Below are 18026 nucleotides of genomic sequence, written 5' to 3'. Positions count from 1 at the left end.
AAAACACCCCTATCAACGCCAGAGTCTACCCCCAGCCACCACAACAAACACCCAACCATATGTAGGTCTGTCGGGATGCCACCCAGTGCCATGGTGTTGGCGTCAACTACAGTGCTACCGACAGTCTGAGGGCATCAGAGGAGCATAGGCACAGTGCGGAATGGAATCAACAGCAACAGAGAAAACCACATAAGAGCACGTTGTCTTTTTGCGGAAGAAACGGCGCTTGTTACCACAGTATTGTCTGAAACCATAACATCAGTGTTTTGAGGTAAATGAAAGACCCCAATTATGTTGTGCAAGTGATGTGGAAAATAATTATGGGGAAGAGTCTTTGAATGTTTAGAGGGCTGTTTCGTCTAATTACGTAGACCGGGACAAACCCCCATACTCTAATATGTCCTACTATAGATTCATAAACATGTCCATCTACTGTAGTCTTACGAAATCCTGTCGATAACACTGTGGTTTGTTACATTTAAAGAACAGAAAAGGGAAATCCTGCTTCATGTTAAAGATATGTTTTTCTCTTAAGGGATAGACTTCAGTGATTTCAAATCAGCCAGAAATGGACAGACTAGAATAGGCACAATGACATCTGCCATGCCTGATAGGAACTTGAGCTAGATACAGGAAGAAACAGATCAGAGATGCAGTTATTTTGAAATCACAAAAGGAGTGATGCTGGCTGGAAGAAATGAGGTGATTGGGGTGCATAAGATATGAGAGGAATCAGGGAAAGAGATGTGTGTAGTCAAAGAGCAGGAAACAGAGGTGGAGCCAGATAGACGGGAGACGGAAGAGGTGGAGGGGATCTGTCTATAAGCGCAGTGATGCGGCACAGAGTGTACTGGTGATGACTCAGCTGGCTCTCCATATAGCTACCAATCACTCTTCTCCGTGCCCCCTCCCTTCTCCCTTGTCCCTCTCTCCTCTACTCCCATTCTCTGACTCTCTTAAAAACTACAGATCTAATTGGTTGATGATTACTTACCACACTGGCTCTCGGATTATGACAAATCGCTGGCTGAGCTTTCACCTCGTTTTCTGACGTCGATCGTCTGTGCGTCCCTTTGATTGATAAAGCCGTGAATGTGGTGTAGTCTGGGCCTACTCTAAAAGGCCTTTCCCAGAGGCAGGGGCACACCTGATACAGATGTTTATTTCTACTGTTAAACCTTGTCATTTGATTGTTTTAACTTATCTTTGCTAGCAAAATATGCTTTATTATCTTGAAGTCTTGGGTGTATGGAAAAACATGTATCTATTTCAACCAATGCTTCTTGCTAAACCTTGAAAATGCAGTGCTTAAATATTATTACAAGCCATTTTTCATGTTTTATATCTATATTTCTGCCTTGTAAATGCTCAAAACACATTTCTTTATTCTAAGATAGTTCATATTAAAATATATCCTTTTAATTTTGAGCGTTGTTTTTCGAGGCATCTTATAATTACAAGATGGCAGTGTTCAGAGATTCTAGCCTGATTTCTTTCTTCTATGCATGTAAACGTAGTCGCTCTATCTTCCCCCTTTTCCGCTCTCACGCTATCTCTTCACTACTCTCGGCACGTCTCACCTCCGTCTGTCTCTGTCTCCGTCCCTCTCCTCCTCCTAACATCTCCAGCCTCTGCTCCGTATCTGGCTCCTCCTCCTCTCTTTTCTCTGAGCACAGTGTGGAATGCGGTGTTAAGTATCGTCCTTCCATGCAACTGTGATACTTCCTCCTCTGCTGGCCTCGCTGTGCGCTCACCTTACCTGCTCCGGCTCCATTCAGTCTCGCCTCCACAATCAGCCCCAGAGGCCCACCCCCCCACCCCCCACCCGATCCTCCTCACATCCATCCCTCTCTTCTTTACTCCCCTCATCCACTGGCTTTGGGTAAACACACAGGCTTAACCTTTTGGCCCTGCTTTTCTTGGGGAGGCATGTATGCAACAGTGACATGAGGAAGGATATTGTGAGAGTATACCGAAGTGTAAAAAGCATCTTGCACTTGGACGTTCAGAATGAAATGTAGACCTGTGTACACCCTCTATGACACGCGTATCGCATATCACCAAACTCTCGTACAGCTGCCACGAGGTATCAACCTCTTAAGGTGTGCACGTTGACTGTTGTCCGAAACAACGAGGAACGTTGCCATCTGCTTTCACTACACCAGTATTGGTTTTTGACCGGTATCCTCTGACAAGGCATTTGCACTGCGAAGATGCAAAGTGTAGCGCTCGGGTCATTGAGCTTTTCATCACACCAGCTCCTGTGCTCACGCATTCTCTCACGCAAATTACCAATGCGCACGCTCACACATTCACACCCTACAAGCCACCTCTCGTGCACGTCTGTAAAAAACCTCAAAGACTGTAATGGCCGTCTCTCATTTCATTTAATCTGCCTAAAGGAAGGCCAGGAGGCAGCCCAGTAGCTCTGATTAATAATAGGCTTTGGAAACACAGTCTCCACGCCACACACTTGGGCTGCCTGGCTCCAAAACATTCCCCCCCCCCCCCCCCCCCCCCCCCCTCCCCTTATTCAGCCACCACCACTGCTTTCCAACTTTTTATCTTCATCTGTAATGAGAACCCCACCATTTAGAATGTGTTTTACAAATTATCCAAAGGAGTATGTGAAATGATTGGGTTTAGAATGATTTTTTCTTCTCTATTTTTAGACACCCTTGAGTTATGTGCAGTTCTAGATGCAAGCCTCAATCTCTTTCTTTCTCTTCTCTTACTCATGTCAATGTGGAGTAATTGAATGAGACACATTTAAACAACTCAGGCTTGACAAAAATATTACTAATAAGCCTTGTTTCAATCTGACACTGTGTGTTTTATCAGGTGGTGCTGGAGTGTGTCCTGCAGAAAGACGTAATATACAACAAGGTCAACCCCATCTTCCACCACTGGAGGATCAACAACAAGAAGTTTGGACTGACTTTCCAGAGCCCTGCTGACGCTCGTGCTTTTGACCGGGGCATACGTCGGGCCATTGAGGACATCAACCAAGGTGTGTGTGCGGTTGGCAGATTGTCAATGGTCCCTGCGTGTGTTTTCGGATTTCAAAAACCAAACACCAGATTTGTTTGGAATTCCCTCTCAGAGGCTGCACTATTCTATGTGTGTTGGCAGCCATCCAATGCGTGTAAAGTGATACGGGTGTATGTGTATGAACATGGCATGCATCTGTAAGCGGGTGTCTGCAGCCTGTTTTTCTGCCCGTTTGTCATTGGCTTGTAATGGCTGACCTAGCATCTGTTCCACGAGAGATGCATAGCGTTGATTAGCGTTGATGACTTCCCCCACTGATACCTGCTCATTCACCCAAGCATGACCCCTCCTGCGGTATCTTATCAGTGCCAGCTGCCCAGATAAAGTTCCCACTTCCTGTAGAGACTGGCAGGGCAACACAGTGAGTGATATGGGACAGGGGGGAGAGTTGGTGAGAAAGAGGGAGGGGGGGTAGAAACTGTCAGAAGAAACTTGACCAGGTTAGGCTTGTGTTCTGTTTGAGCTAATGTTTGATTAAAGAAATATAAGGTTTTGCTCTACTTTCAACAATTTTCTACTTTTTCTACTTTTATTTTGAGCTAAACTAGATATAACACTTGGTCTCTGAGTTTACTTAGCGACTTTGGGTCCTGATAAGCAATATTTTTTAGTACAGTGCCAGAGGTTGCAAAGTCATCCAATTAGCAAGAGAATCGCCAGCTCAGCAATCTGCCACCCAGCCCCGTGTTACATAAGAGGCTGGCTGGCTGGAGAGCTATAATCTCCTTTACCCTGTAGACCTGGGAACCCTGGGGAGCGTAGAGGAGGTACAGCAAAACATATCGTAAAAGCTTATCAGCACCAGGCATCAGTCGCCTCTTGCCCACAAGCGTTTATCTGAGATTTGTACTTCCTGGGCACAAGTCCACACACAGTCTAGGTAACAGGTAAGCATGGGGAACAGCTGAGAGGCTGGCTTTGCAAAAGGCAATGATCAATCCAAAACACTACAATAATGAGAAGATGACAATGTCATATCGAAGGTCAGGGCTGCTTGGTTGGTGTGAGAGCTAGTTTACTGTTTTACTTAATTTGATATATCAGTATATTTACAGGAAACAATGTTTGCTGGTCAATAAATTATGTTTAAAATCAAAGATCCCAGAATTAGTACTTCCATTACACAACACAACATGTCTCCTTTGGGTCGAAAATCTCTAATTGCTGATCAGCGTGATCAAACACATCCCTCACATCACCAAGAGGCTGTGTCTGTCTGCTTGTAAATGCTTCAACTCTTCCCTGTGAATGTCAGCTTCGGCAGGTGATGCTGAGTTTTGTCTCCCCGGTGCCTGCACTCTCTCTCGCTCTCTCTCTCTCTCTCTCCTCTGCTGTACTCTCCTCCCTCCGCTCTCCTTTCTCTTCTGGCATCTTCTGTATTCTACCAGTGTTGTGTAATGCCTCTCTTCAGCTCAGGCAGGTTCTTCTGTATTCCTGTTGCATCGCGGTGCTGCTGGACGTGTGTGTGTGTGTGTGTGTGTGTGTGTGTGTGTGTGTGTGTGTGTGTGTGTGTGTGTGTGTGTGTGTGTGTGTGTGTGTGTGTGTGTGTGTGTGTGTGTGTGTGTGTGTGTGTGTGTGTGTGTGTGTGTGTGTGTGTGTGTGTGTGTGTGTGTGTGTGTGTGTGTGTGTGTGTGTGTGTGTGTGTGTGTGTGTGTGTGTGTGTGTGTGTGTGTGTGTGTGTGTGTGTGTGTGTGTGTGTGTGTGTGTGTCAGAAAGAAAGAAAGAATATGTTTTGTGTGTATCAGTCTTGCAGTCCTCTGTTGCCATGGCAACGCTGGGCACATGGCTCAGGCAGCTTCGCGGCCCAGCACTGCCAGAGTCGTGCTGCAGGAAGCCTCTTTCTCTCTGTAGTGCAGAAATGCATACAGACACACCAACACCTTTCTCATGTGAATCAGAGACACACAGACAGACAGACAGACTGATGGACATGGGTCTGACACCAGCCCAGTGAATTATTCTGTCCTCTGTCTCGCAGTATTCCTCTCCTGCCTGAATGCAGCAGACAGGCTAATGCTCGGTCCTTCAAATGAGGCCGCAGTGGTCCTAATTAACTGAACCTAAGTTCTAAACAGAACCTCTTAGAGCCCCAGGTACACTTTTTCCTTCATCCCAGTAGAACATGTTTAATCCCTCTTTTTTGCAACATTGCCAAGGCCATAGCCTCAACCATCTTCTCTTCTATTTAGTTTATTTAACAGTGTTTTATTTTATCATAAAAGTCGAATGCAGGGTTTGCTTTATTGTTGTGTGTTTACTAGGGCTTGGTAAAACCACAATACTACTCTGAATATCAGTACCTGTAAAGCAGGGGTGTCAAACTCAATTTCATCGCTGGCCACATTCTCATAAAGGTTGCACTCAAAGGGCCGGTTGTAACTATATAAATATATAATATAAATATGAAATAATGTATTATATGACATTATTGCCTCTGAATTGGCTTATTATCGGATAGGATAATAACTTAGTAATTAACTACGTCTGAAAGCAGAAGTCCAGGGCAAATAATTGCAAATCTCTTTAGTGCTCATGTCACAAAACGAGATGCATTGTGGGACATGTAGTTTATGGGCAACCTGCTTCTGTAAAGTGGCATGTAACCGTATAATAAACGTATTATATTCTTTGCAAGCTCTTGTGGGGCCACATAAAATGAAGTCGCGGCCCGGATTTGGCCCCCGGGCCTTGAGTTTGAGACCCCTGCTATAAAGTGATAATTACAGTAAATAGTACTTCATTCACTAAATCATACTGACCTCAACTTATATCCTTTGCACTAGTAGTTTTGCAGAAATTGTATATTTTTATCAGAATATTCTGTTAAATGTGTATAGCAGTTAAGTTAATGTGAAACTCAAATATCGAAAATGGTTAGAAGCCGTGTGTGGCTAAAAGTTTTCATTTATGTTATTGGGCCTCTCAATTTGAAAATGTAGAAAAGTGTTTAAAAAAACAACCGATTCTTTAAAAAATGTCAGCAGCATTAGTGTCTTTCCTTCGGTTACACCCTCCACAGTTTCATTCTCTGGTAATGAAAATCTGTAACATGGTCGGCCTGATACCTGAAACATAAGCTCTGACTCCAGCATTGGTGGAAGAGGTGTTTTGGATGCGGAAATGGCACATGGGGGTTTGAAGCCGAGGTCGGGGTTACATTATTCTAGACATGCATATTTCATTAACGTCTGTGTGCCCCACTGACACAAAGCAGCTTTCATTTCCCCGTTAGGCCACAGTCAGAGGAAAGCAGAAGTCTTGTCATTTTCTGGCCTGACAAGAATTAGCAATGTAAATCTGTTCACTCAAATATGCTTTGTTGAGGAGTCGGCGTCCATTGAGAGTGGAATGGATTTGACAATATAATTAATAGAAACATAGCTAAGCTTTGGAAATGGTACAAGTAGACATGACTGCTACACCATACTGTTCCTTGTGTTTTTGCCCCCTACTGGTTGAGTTCCAAAAACAAGTCTAAATTATTGGTGCTATGTGTACTTACAGACTTGTCCCAAACTCCTAATGCTACATGTCATTAATAACATTGGCGGCTGACTGTGTGAGGATGTTTTAATCAAGGTACATGCTAATTTAAATGTTGAGCTGTTAGTACTTTCCTTTTGTTAGCATTTTGTTGCTTATATGACCGTAACAGTTCCTCTGTTGTTTTCTAAGCATATAAAATGATGACGGGCCACTCATCTTTTTCCACTTTGTGTTTTTCCTTCAGGATTTCGGCCGTTTGGGGATGGGGATATTCCTGAGGATGGACTGCCGGTAAGTGTGATATAAAGCTGAGAGGCTATTGACTATAAAGAATATATTTGATCTTGAAATCACATGCATTTTTTCCTGGCTGAGTTTGAGGAGCTATCTCTCTGTGGTTGTTTTAAGCAAAAATGTCCATGTTTTCTTTTTTTTCCACTCTAAAACCCATTCACAAAAAAAGGAGACATTTAACTCTATAAAGTATCCTTTTGTTGTGGAATGGTAAATGGATCATAGGATGTTAAAGTGCACCTACTGAAGGTTTTTAAAGTTGGATTTATTACTCAACGCTCCCTCACTATTAAAAACGAAGGCAGGTCATAGCTCGAACTTGAGCCAAGCCATATGTTTGAGCCCTGATGCGTCCCACCCAGGCGCTGACACCTGCCTTTGTTTTCTAACAGTTGTTCTTGGAGATTTACAGGTATTTAACCAGCGCCAAGCAGACCTTGAGGTGGAGCTGGGTGTTGGCCAGCAAATGTGCTAGGCCAGGCTTAGTTGTCTCTATCAATCTAACTTGGTAACTGTCACTCTAGTTAGAATTGATGCCGAAATAATAACTATTGCCTCAGGAGCTGTTTGTTCTAAAGCAGCTTGGCAAGACTGCTCTGTGATTTCCCTGTTCTCCAAAATGAATCTATTTCTTTTGTTGACAGGACTTTTGAGAGCATTATGTTAAGAGTTGTTTATATTTCCTGGCATGTGGCGATGTATTGACATGTCGACATGTGTGGTTGAGATAGCTGTGTTCTCTTTAGTAGGTATATAGTTCAAGTCTACTCCACCCTTGTTCATTTGGTTTAGATATCGGATCTGTTAGGGAACGTCAGTCACCTGTTCTGCTTCTGATTGTAAAGTAGGTGAAAAGACACCATCCACCGTGGAAGGAATGGCAGATCTTGTCATGCACACGTAAACTGAGTGACAATAAACACACAATAGTCCTGCAATACTTGAAACTAACAATGAATTACTGCTGACACCGTTTTTAAGAGATTTTCATTCAACAAAGTTCATTAATTATCTTAAAAACTTGATAAAGAATGAGTCGACACACAGATAACTTTAATATTAACCGTATTTATTGCAGTTATGTGGTATTGCATTACAATTCAATGTTTTGCTGATTGATGTAAAATGCCCCTCAAGTTCAACAAGCTTGAACCAGAACTTTGACATCACACTGCACCCCCCATAACGTAGTTTTGAGCATTAGTCAGAGGATGTCATCACCTTTGACCTGCCTAGTGTCTCACATCCTGTACGATGTAGGAGAAGGAGGGAGAGCTGCGTTCCTGTTCCTGTGGCGAAGTTCCTCTTTAAGGAAGCCGCCTGAACATACAGGAAATCCAATGGCACCACTGTTGCTAGGCAGCAGGGGCTGGGGGGGGGGGGGTTCAGCGGGAGGGGGGATAGAAGGGGGTGTTCACAAGGTTCAGTGAGTGAGCCACCGAGGGTGTCACCATGGTGATTTGGCATCCGAATGTTGCGGTCGGAGACCTGGGCTACAGAGGAAGAGAAGTGAACCAGGGGCTGCAGCCAGAGAGCTAGCACATACCAGCACTCAACAAGGTGTGCTGCTCTACGCTCCACCATAAAGTTATACCTCTGTTCACAAAGATCACCTGATAAACAACAGCATACTGGGTTGGAGAGGATTTTGGTGGATGGTAGAGAAAAAAGTAGTAGAAAATTCTTTGTTCTGGTCTTTAGTTTGTGTTATTGGCGGCCCCCTTTAGATCATTCCTGTCTTGACCTTGTTGAGAGCCGACAGCGTTTCATCAGCATCGGAGGTCACCATCAAGCCTTGTTTATTCCCTTGATTAGATTCAGACATCTCTAAAAAAAAAAATCGCTTGTCCTTAGAATTTTCTGGAATCCATCTTAGCCTTGCATTGCTAGAAGTGTTTGACTTGTGTGTGTGAGAGCAGGCTTGTTTGTGCATGTGTGTGAGTTGTGTATGTGAGTGTGTTAATGTACATGCGTTGAAGATGGTCGTCCTCCGCCCACATCCTGCCCACCGAGGCTCAGCACCCACTTGTATGCCCTTCACAAGCTTACCACATTCTTCCTCTCACTCAGAAACACACAACACATGCACTATATGCACATGCAACATATTTTACCCATTAAAAAAACCTAGTTGCACAACACCCTACTCAGCTGTGATGACCCACTGCCAGGAATTATTCCGTACCACCACAGTCCTTCCGCTAGTACAAAGACAAAATTGTATTTTTTTTCGAATGCCACAGAAAAACATCCGCATCTAATTTAGCGCTGGCAGGAAGTTTTCTCTTATCAGTTTTAGAGGTTTTGTTGGCCAGTTGACTTTTACAGCCTCACTCACAGACCAGAAACGTTTCAAATAGAGCTCTGTGAAGCACCTGTAGCCAGGAAATAGATATGTTTAAAGGATATATATATATATGTTTTACTTCATTTAAGTTAGATACGTTTAATACCACTCTCACATGCACCTGCTGCAATGTTAGCTTAGCATAAAGACCGTAACTTTCCCCATTGTAACAATATGTGATGCCCTTCTATCTCCTTCAGAAGATAGCTAATTAACAATGGTATATCACTTTATTTTAATTGGTACAAAACCTGAAGCATTAAAATGACATGCAGTGGTTTTAGGGTTGGGGCAAAGAAACCACAACCAACACTTTAAAATAATTAAATAAACAAGATGTAACATGTTGATATGTGAGTTTTAAAGATGCTGTCAAGCAGGTTTTGTTACATTAGGATCCAATTGTTATGCTAAGCTAAGCTAACCAGCTGCTGGCTGAAGCTTCACATCAAATCTACAAAGTCTTGTTATCAAACTCTCTGCAACAAAGTTGATGGGGTGTATCCTCGAGCTGTGCTATACTTCTTTGTTTTTAAGGTAACAAGACGCAGATGATGGCCGATCCCTATTTTTGGAGTGTGATAAACACATATTCAAAGAAGTACACCATTAAGTGTTTGTGATCAACCACCAGAGCACACACATCCTCTTTCCTCAGTGTGATTCAGAGATCTAGCATGTTCTGTCGTTTTCAGTACATGGACCCCAGCCCTCCCTGTCCCGAGCCCCTCTGCCTTTGAGGGCGGAAGTGCACGGACCCCTGATGTTGGTGTGGAGCCAGGTTGCCCCGGGCTCCCAGCACCTCCATCCCCTCCTCTCCCCTCCCCTCCTCCCTCACCCAGCCCACATCTCTAGGGTCAGCTCAGCTCCAGATTGGCCCCCACGCATGCCTTTGAATGGTGGGGCTTAGGCAAGCGCTTTAAAAGGAAGCCCAAGTCTGTTTCCCATTTCACCCCCCCACCCCTTGCTCCTTTCTTTCTTTCTCCCACATACACACACAGCTGTCATCTGGCTTTTTAAGTTCTGTGCTGCATTTCTCCAGCTGGAGCTGGTTTATGACATTCCCTAGGCAGACTCTTTGGCCTCTCGCTCTCTTTCTCCCTCTCTCTCTCTCTCTCTCTCTCTCTCTCTCACACACACACACACACACACACAACACAAAGTCATTTTTTCCTGTTCTGTTCTTTCTCTTCTCTCCCTCCACTGTCTCCTATTCCTCACATTCCCCTGCAGACGCTGTGGATGTGCGTTACACCACTTGGTATGTTTGGAGGCAAAGAGGGAGCAAAGTCACACACATACACACACCATGTGTTAGCAGTCTAGGGGGGGGGTGCAAGCAGAGGAGAGGGAGGGAAAAAAAGAGAGGGAAAAAAAAGAAGTCAAAGGAAGCATCTCTTAGCAACCACAGGACAGTAATTACTGTAGCAGCAGCTGGGAGCAAACCAGATTTCCGCTGTGCGTTAAAGCACTGGCGTGGGCTACTTTACACACGGCACTGACTAACCAGAGCCAGCCGCCTCCTCCACATGCAGAGCAGAGAGAGGGAGAGAGAGAGAGGGAGAGGGAGGGAGAGAGAGGGTGGGAGAAGGAGAAGAGAGGAGGACTAACCCTGCCTTGATGAGGTCGGGGTGTGTGTGGGAAAGAGGGACAGCTAGCCAGTGTGTACAAGGCTTGAATATGGTTGGATCGAACTGGTACGTGTGGAGATATACCTCGACGTGTGTCCATGTGCGAAGAGATATAGACCCTTGAATACCCTTTATTTCGCAGTTTATTTGGACTGTTTTCAGACAGTTTCTATCTATGAAAGACTGTACTGAGAAATAAGGAACAACTTGTGATTCTGATTGTGATTGTAATTCAGTTTATCTCCAAGTGATCTGCATCATGTAACTGGGAATTATACAGATGGTTGTCCTGAAATAATGCTGGACATGAAATATCATCACACAGCTCATCATGTAATAACTGACAATCCTCCCCCATCTCTCATCACCTCTGCACGCATGAATCATGAATAGCCATCACTTTTGATGTTGTTGCCATGAGTACGGAAGTGTTGGACCACTTCTATTGGATCTATAACTATGTATTACTAGAAATATGTTTATTCTTTTGCTGTGTTCACATTTCTGGCCTTCACGACATGTTATTTATACACTTCTCTTTCCGATTGATGTCAACATTGAGCTTCTCTCGTGTAATTGTGAGATAGTTTGGCGTGAGGTGTAAGACATATTCGCTCAGCCTCACATGGCTTCCAACATTTCTCTTTTTCATCGCATAATTCAAGCGCCTCTTTTTTTAGGCCAGTGTTTGTAGATTTTGCATCAGTTAAAATGTTTGTGGGAACACATGCAAGCCTGATGGGAACTCGGAGTTCTTAACAGAAGGGCCTTGAGTCATCACAGCACACTCATTTGGCCAAGCGTGGGCGCAGGAGGCCCTCTGGTGGTCACAAGTGGAACACACAGCCTACACACCCCAGTCAAAACAGCTGTGGTCCAGAAATCCATTTGTGCTCTTGGCAATTGAATGGTAACACAGAATGTGAGAATAATGCATTTTAAGGGGTTTGAACTAACATTTATTATGAGCTAAGTATTCAATTTATGTTCAGTTTTCTGTCTCTTTTCTTCATGCATCCTTATAAGCGGAAATATGAGATGTGTGTTTCAAGTATTTTTCAATAGAATTTTCTCCGACTAATATGATTTGTTTCTGATATTTCTGCAGGTGTGTGATGAGCCTCCCTCCTTATGTACCCCAATGAAAGAGCCTTTCTCTCCCCTGAACAACGTCGTCTCCACCGAGCCCTTCAGGGGCTGCTACGTCCGCGCCCAACCCTTCGACGAGTTCAACTCCAGCAACCGCCGCTACCTGCCTCCCCAGGTCTGCTTCTGCCCAGCACAAACTCACCCATCTGCAAAAGTTTGTAAAAATTACATAAAATTGCAACATTTTGGATCTTTAAGAGGAAGATTAAAGCTTGTGAGATTCTATGAATGAAGTATTTCTCATATTCACTTCCCATTTTTGTTTTATAATCCCACTAATTCCCCATTTCTCCTCTCATCAAGGTCTCCTTCAAGTCAACTCGTCATGTCAGTTTTCACATGGACGAAGAGGAGATTGTTCGCATCAACCCACGCAAAGACGTGCTCATCCGCGGCTATGAGGACTACCGCCACCCTGTCATGTGGAAACAGGAGTCCGACCGCGAGGACATGGACTTCCCCACCGCCTTCCACAAACTAGACAGTAAGAAGTGCGAGTATCTCTTCCCCGATGGGCCGTGTGGGGACCCCCACTCTGGCCCCGGCATGGGCATTGGAACAGGTATGGGTCTGGGTCTTGGCAAGGACACAGCCATCAAGACCCAGCCCTCGCCCCTGCTCAAGTCTAAGAAGGGCCGGCGGCGGCGAGAGGACGGCGAGCGTTCGCGCTGCATCTACTGTCGGGAAATGTTCAACCACGAAGACAACTGGCGGGGGCAGTGCCAGGACGCCCCCGACCCCATCAAGCAGTGCATCTACAAAGTCAGCTGCATGCTCTGCGCCGAGAGCATGCTGTACCACTGCATGTCCGACTCCGAGGGGGACTTCTCAGACCCCTGCTCATGTGACACGTCCGACGAGCAGTTCTGCCTTCGCTGGCTGGCCCTGGTGGCGCTGTCCTTCATCGCGCCCTGCATGTGTTGCTACCTGCCCCTGCGCGCCTGCCACCACTGTGGGGAGGCCTGCCGCTGCTGCGGGGGCAAGCACAAGGCGGCGGGGTGACCCCACAACGGACTCTGGGACACCCTCAAAGCTAGCTAACACAGGAAGTGGATAAATGCGGAAAAATAAAAAAGCCGGCATCCTTTTTTCATTCCCCTCTCAGACGGGGTGATGTTGATCCCCAGCTCTGAGGGCTTTTGGAGATTTCAGTTTGTGTTTGTCGCCGACAAGCAGCGGTGGAGGACAAACCAAATGCTTTGTGGGAGCTCTGAGCATCAAGCTATGTTCAGGAGCTTAAACTGAGGAGAGGAGCAGCAGGCAACGTCAAGATTAATAGACTTGGAGATGTTACTAAACACACCTGTACACACACACACACACACACACACACACACACACACACCTACCTATCTCTCACATTCACACTCATGCATTGACAAATGTCAGGACTCTACTGCAAGAAATGTGTAACTTTATGAAGGAAACATTGTCTTTTGTACAGAGAGCAAACAACTTAACGACGAAAAAAGAAAACGGAACTATTCTGCGTTTCAGAAAAAATACTTTTGAGTATGCTAAAAGGGATATGTTCTTGCTTTTTTGTGAATTTACAGTTGGGTAACAGTGGCCTTTCCTTCATGGCTTAAGCATTTGCTGACAATGTAATTACTAGACAGAGAAAAGTGCACTAGAAATGGTTTCCCCCCCTGAGTAAAGGTAACCCCCTCAAATTCTTGTGGTACATTAACCACCTTTTGTAGTGTAATTGTAACATTTAAGAGATGTTTCTGGTGGATGTATGGCCAACTCCTTGTTTTCCTTTCCATCGAATGTTGAACAAATTCAGAAGGTGACAGCTTGTTTCTGAAGGTGCAGCTTGGTTTTGCTTTTGACATTAATTATAAGATGTTAAAATGATTACCTTGCCTTCCCGAGGTGATTTAGACTATTTGATTGCATTCCAAAAAAAAGGGATCGATTCCATGATTTAGAAGGGATACAATGGTAATGACTTTACCATGCAGAGTTCCCCGAAATAGTTTTTCCACATCATTTAAATAGCATTAAAACATCTTGAACCGTTTACATTTTGAAGCCACGATTTGATTTACTCCAATGAATTCCAGTTTTAGTCCAGTTTACTGCTGTTGTGAAATTGGTGTTTTTATTTCTTACTTGTTATTTTCCTGCTCATTTTATAATTATTTTTTAAACAAAGGCTGAAATGTTGCTCAACCAGCAAGTTTTGTTTCGGTGAGTAAATGGGTTACAGTGCTCCTTGGTTTAATGATGAGGCACTTAAATTAGGTTGTTCTTTTATTGGGAATCCTTTAGATTTTATAATTAGTCTGTACATATATTTGACTAATATAACATTTAATTTGCCATTGGAAATACTCCTGAAAGCACTGCTCTCCAAGCTTTGGTTGCAGCACCCTCTCCAAATGTCCATGTTTGTCCCATGAAGCCGTTTTTTTGTTTTCTTTTCATTTCCCCGCACATCATGTGTAAATGTAGTACTTCTTTGTTCCTCAAAAGTTCACTCCTTCCGTATGTCTTCATTTAACAGGCCCTGGATGAATGAATGCATTGCTTCAGGAATGCTGAGTATCTTAGCTATTAAACATACAAGTGTTATGTGTGTGTGCGTGCGTGTGTGTGCATAGGTATGCACTGTTGATCTGGTGTCATGTCACCTCTGACTTTGTGATTAAGGCTTTGACTTGTAACCACGTCCTGTTTCCTGAAGCGTCTATTTAACAAAGAGACGATGGAACTGTTTAACATCCTGGGAATTTCACTTATCTGCTTTCTTTACAGTGGTTAGTGAGAAGATCAAAACGATTCGCTATTGTAACTTTTGTTAAATTGGAGCTAGCAGCCGCTTAGCCTAGCGTACAGCGGGGAAACGGATAGCCTGGCTCCATTACAATGTATTAAACTCTGCTTTATAGCACCTTAAAGTTAACCGATTAACAGGTTATATCATTTGTTTGATTAGTATAAAAACGAAAGTGTAAAGATGACAATTTGGGGTTTTACTGCGGGTCATGTGTGGGACTATTTCTTGAACAGGCACAGTGACTAAGTCCTGTTGTCACCATGAGGGTACTGTGCCTGACCCAAAAATAACTCGTAAAACCTCAATTGGCCATTTTTCAAATAAAAATATATATAATCTATTATTTAATGAGCTTTAGCCGTGGCAGTAGGAGGATGTTGTCACAGTTACCTGTTCGCTTCCCTATGCTAAGCGAAGCAGCTTCGTATTTAAAGACTACATATGAAAATGGTATCAATCTTCTCACTCAACAAGAAAGCACAATTCCCAAAATGTCAAACTACATCTTTAAGATCCTTTGGGAAACAGGAAGTCTAGTTGTGTTTGAATCCTATTTCCCGCCCAAAAGAGAAGAACATATTTCAATTGAACTGGCTTCCTCAACTAACTAAATGTTGACTCGAACTAGTCCTGAACAACGACAAACTCCCGACAGTTATAACAGTTCAGCCTGGATGTCCAGCTGCAATAAGTCTTGCTAACTGAAGAAATGATTCCTAACTAAGGCATTGGCATGTTTGAAATTAATGCTAATTGTGATTCCCCGCAGTATTTAACAGCAGATTTGGCATGACATCCATGTTGCTAACAGATATGCATCTCCTCTCCCTCCTGGCTAAAATAATAGTAGTAATGGCACTTCAGATTACAGGAGAAACGTATATTTTCCTAATTCCCCCCCGACCGATGCTCCCTTTACTTTCTATGCAAACTTTCTAACGTGGGAAACACATTGACCTCTCTGCAGACTGAGTCAGTGACGGGATAGGACACTTTAACGCGATATAGATGTAGACGACTGCCCCCTGGTACCAAACGCCAAACAACCTGTAAATACTTAACACTATATTTAAGTTCTGATAATAATCCCAGCTTTTTTGTCTTTTACATTTTAAAGATAGAGCTGTATTTATCGTTGCTGTCAGCATATACCGTAGCTTCAATTGACAGCATTATGTACATAGGTCACCTTTTAGTATTATTTCACATTGAAAAGTAGAGGGCGTTTGTGATGGAAATGACTATTGAGCTTCTAATAGAGTTTCTCTATAGTTTTGTACGGTAGAAGGAAGGATAGTGCTAACACGGTACAGTAGTGGCATATTTGATATATAAATATATATATACATACATATAAAGCTGCTAGATACAATCACTAATTTTATTGTGTTGACAGAGAAAATCAGCTATGAACGACTGTTAAACCCTAATTCTCCAACAGCATATAACCATGACAGTGAGTTTTTAAATGTTTGATTGCTCTGTGTGAGTGGACACTTGTGCATGTGTGTGGGTGTGCGAGTGTTACTATAAATGTGCATTCTTGTGTGCCCACGAGTGTGTGTGTGTGTGTACTGCGTGTGTGTGTTTCCGGTGTGCTGGCTGTGTGCGTGCGGGGTTGGTGTGTGACCAGATGTTTGGATGGTTGTCATATTCTCCCATTGTAATTGGATTGCCCTGCATTATTGCAAGCTGAACCAAGGTTTGATGAACCTGATTAAAACTTGCTGGCTGAGAAGCAAAAATGTAGGACGTGCATTTATACAAAGTGTAGAGAATGCTGAAATAACACTTCTCATTCTGCATTAACCAGCACAGTGCAACTTCCTGTCATGTACTGTATTATATATGCAACATGTGTCTGTCTGCTTTAATATATATATTTTTTGACCTGCATTATATAAGACTTCAGTTTTAACCACTTTGCTGCTAGTCTTTTATCCTCTTTCAATCTTGGAAATTGTGCATATCTTTGGGAATGCATACAAGTGTACATTCTTGACATTGTGTAGATTTAAAAAAAAGAAAAAGCTATATAAACCTGTTTCTCTTCAGTGTATTGTTTTAAAAAGGTTACTTTTCACAGCAGTTGAGTGGTTATGTTTCAATTCTCCAATGCTTTGGTGCACTGATGATACTATATGTAAGCTTTTTTTCATCTTACAGCGCTTGATGTAACATTTATGTGATTAGTTCTAAATAGTGGAAGACATTTGTGTTTTGAAACTTGCAGTATAAATGGTACTACTCTTAACTATTCTGTAAACACTGCCTGTTTTCTTTCTTTTTTTCTTTCTTTCACTCTCTTTGTGCATATTTCTTTCCTGTGCATCTATTTGTTCCTTAAGTTTCTTAATGCCATCGGCTTTCACATCCTGACAACCTCAAAAAAGTGCCTCACGTCCATCCTAGTTTCCATTTATAATTTAACATCTCTCGTTCTGGTTCTATTGGTTTCTACACGTCTAGGTATTTCTTCTCATGGTTCGAGAATACCAAGTATATGATTTATAGTCCCAATAACTCATGTCATAGTTGTATTTTCTTTATACAGATGTAGCTCGTTACTTTTCATAAATATATAATGTAAATATGCATACATATGTTTGTAACTGTTTTTATGTTACATCATACACTTGTAATTTGACATATCAAATAACATTATCATAATAAAATGGTGAGTTTTAATCTTTTGCTGTGTAAGCTTCATTGCCTTTTTTGTATCAGTCATCCATGTTATAAGAATACTAATGAGTTGTTTTGTGAAGATAAACCAAGGGCACATGATCAAGTTTACTGTGGTCAAAATATTTAAATAACCTTCTTCCTCTTTTGAAGAAACATGAAGATCAACTATCAAGACTGAAATCTCCGATCGACTCTACTTCTGCATTTGAAATGCTTATCGGTCTTAATGTCTGTAAAATCCAGACAGCTAAATTAACCAGAAGTCGAGCTGAAACCCTTTTTTCTATTCATAGAAGATGTAGCTTCAACATTTCTGGACGAACAATGTGTGTGTTTAGGTCAGTTGACCAAAAATGGCATACATTATTTGGTTCCATGACAAAGATAACTCGATAGCATGTCTGCATGTAAGGGAGGAAACGTATACAAAATGTACACCACCCCAAATTGATCATGTTGTTGATAGTGCTACAGATGCGCTGCGAATAAAATTAGACTCTGTTGCTCCTTTGAAAAAGAAGAAAATAAAACAGATTAGCTCCATGGCATAATGCCGAAACCCGCAAAATAAAGCAAAAGTCGAGACAACTTGAAA

General features: G+C 42.8%; 1 protein-coding gene across 2 annotated transcripts in view; it reads left to right on the top strand.

The window, feature by feature from the left end:
• spred1 (sprouty related EVH1 domain containing 1) overlaps positions 1 to 17436 on the top strand; it is a 31054-nt gene extending 13618 nt beyond the window's left edge. Inside the window, exons 3-6 of one of the 2 annotated variants that reach the window (XM_034231793.1) lie at positions 2842 to 3010; positions 6782 to 6828; positions 11918 to 12073; positions 12262 to 17436. In XM_034231793.1, the coding sequence (XP_034087684.1) occupies positions 2842 to 3010; positions 6782 to 6828; positions 11918 to 12073; positions 12262 to 12960 (1071 nt within the window). In that variant the 3' untranslated portion in view covers positions 12961 to 17436. Of the gene's footprint in view, positions 1 to 2841; positions 3011 to 6781; positions 6829 to 11917; positions 12113 to 12261 lie in introns of both variants that reach the window. The other variant, XM_034231792.1, reaches the window with a different exon arrangement.
• Positions 17437 to 18026: the final 590 nt, after the last annotated feature.

The sequence above is a fragment of the Gymnodraco acuticeps genome, unplaced genomic scaffold (assembly GCF_902827175.1).
Source record: "Gymnodraco acuticeps unplaced genomic scaffold, fGymAcu1.1, whole genome shotgun sequence".
In the NCBI taxonomy this organism is placed as follows: domain Eukaryota; kingdom Metazoa; phylum Chordata; class Actinopteri; order Perciformes; family Bathydraconidae; genus Gymnodraco; species Gymnodraco acuticeps.
The sequence above is the reverse complement of the archived record's forward strand: the minus strand, read 5'-3'. Positions and strand labels throughout refer to the sequence as shown.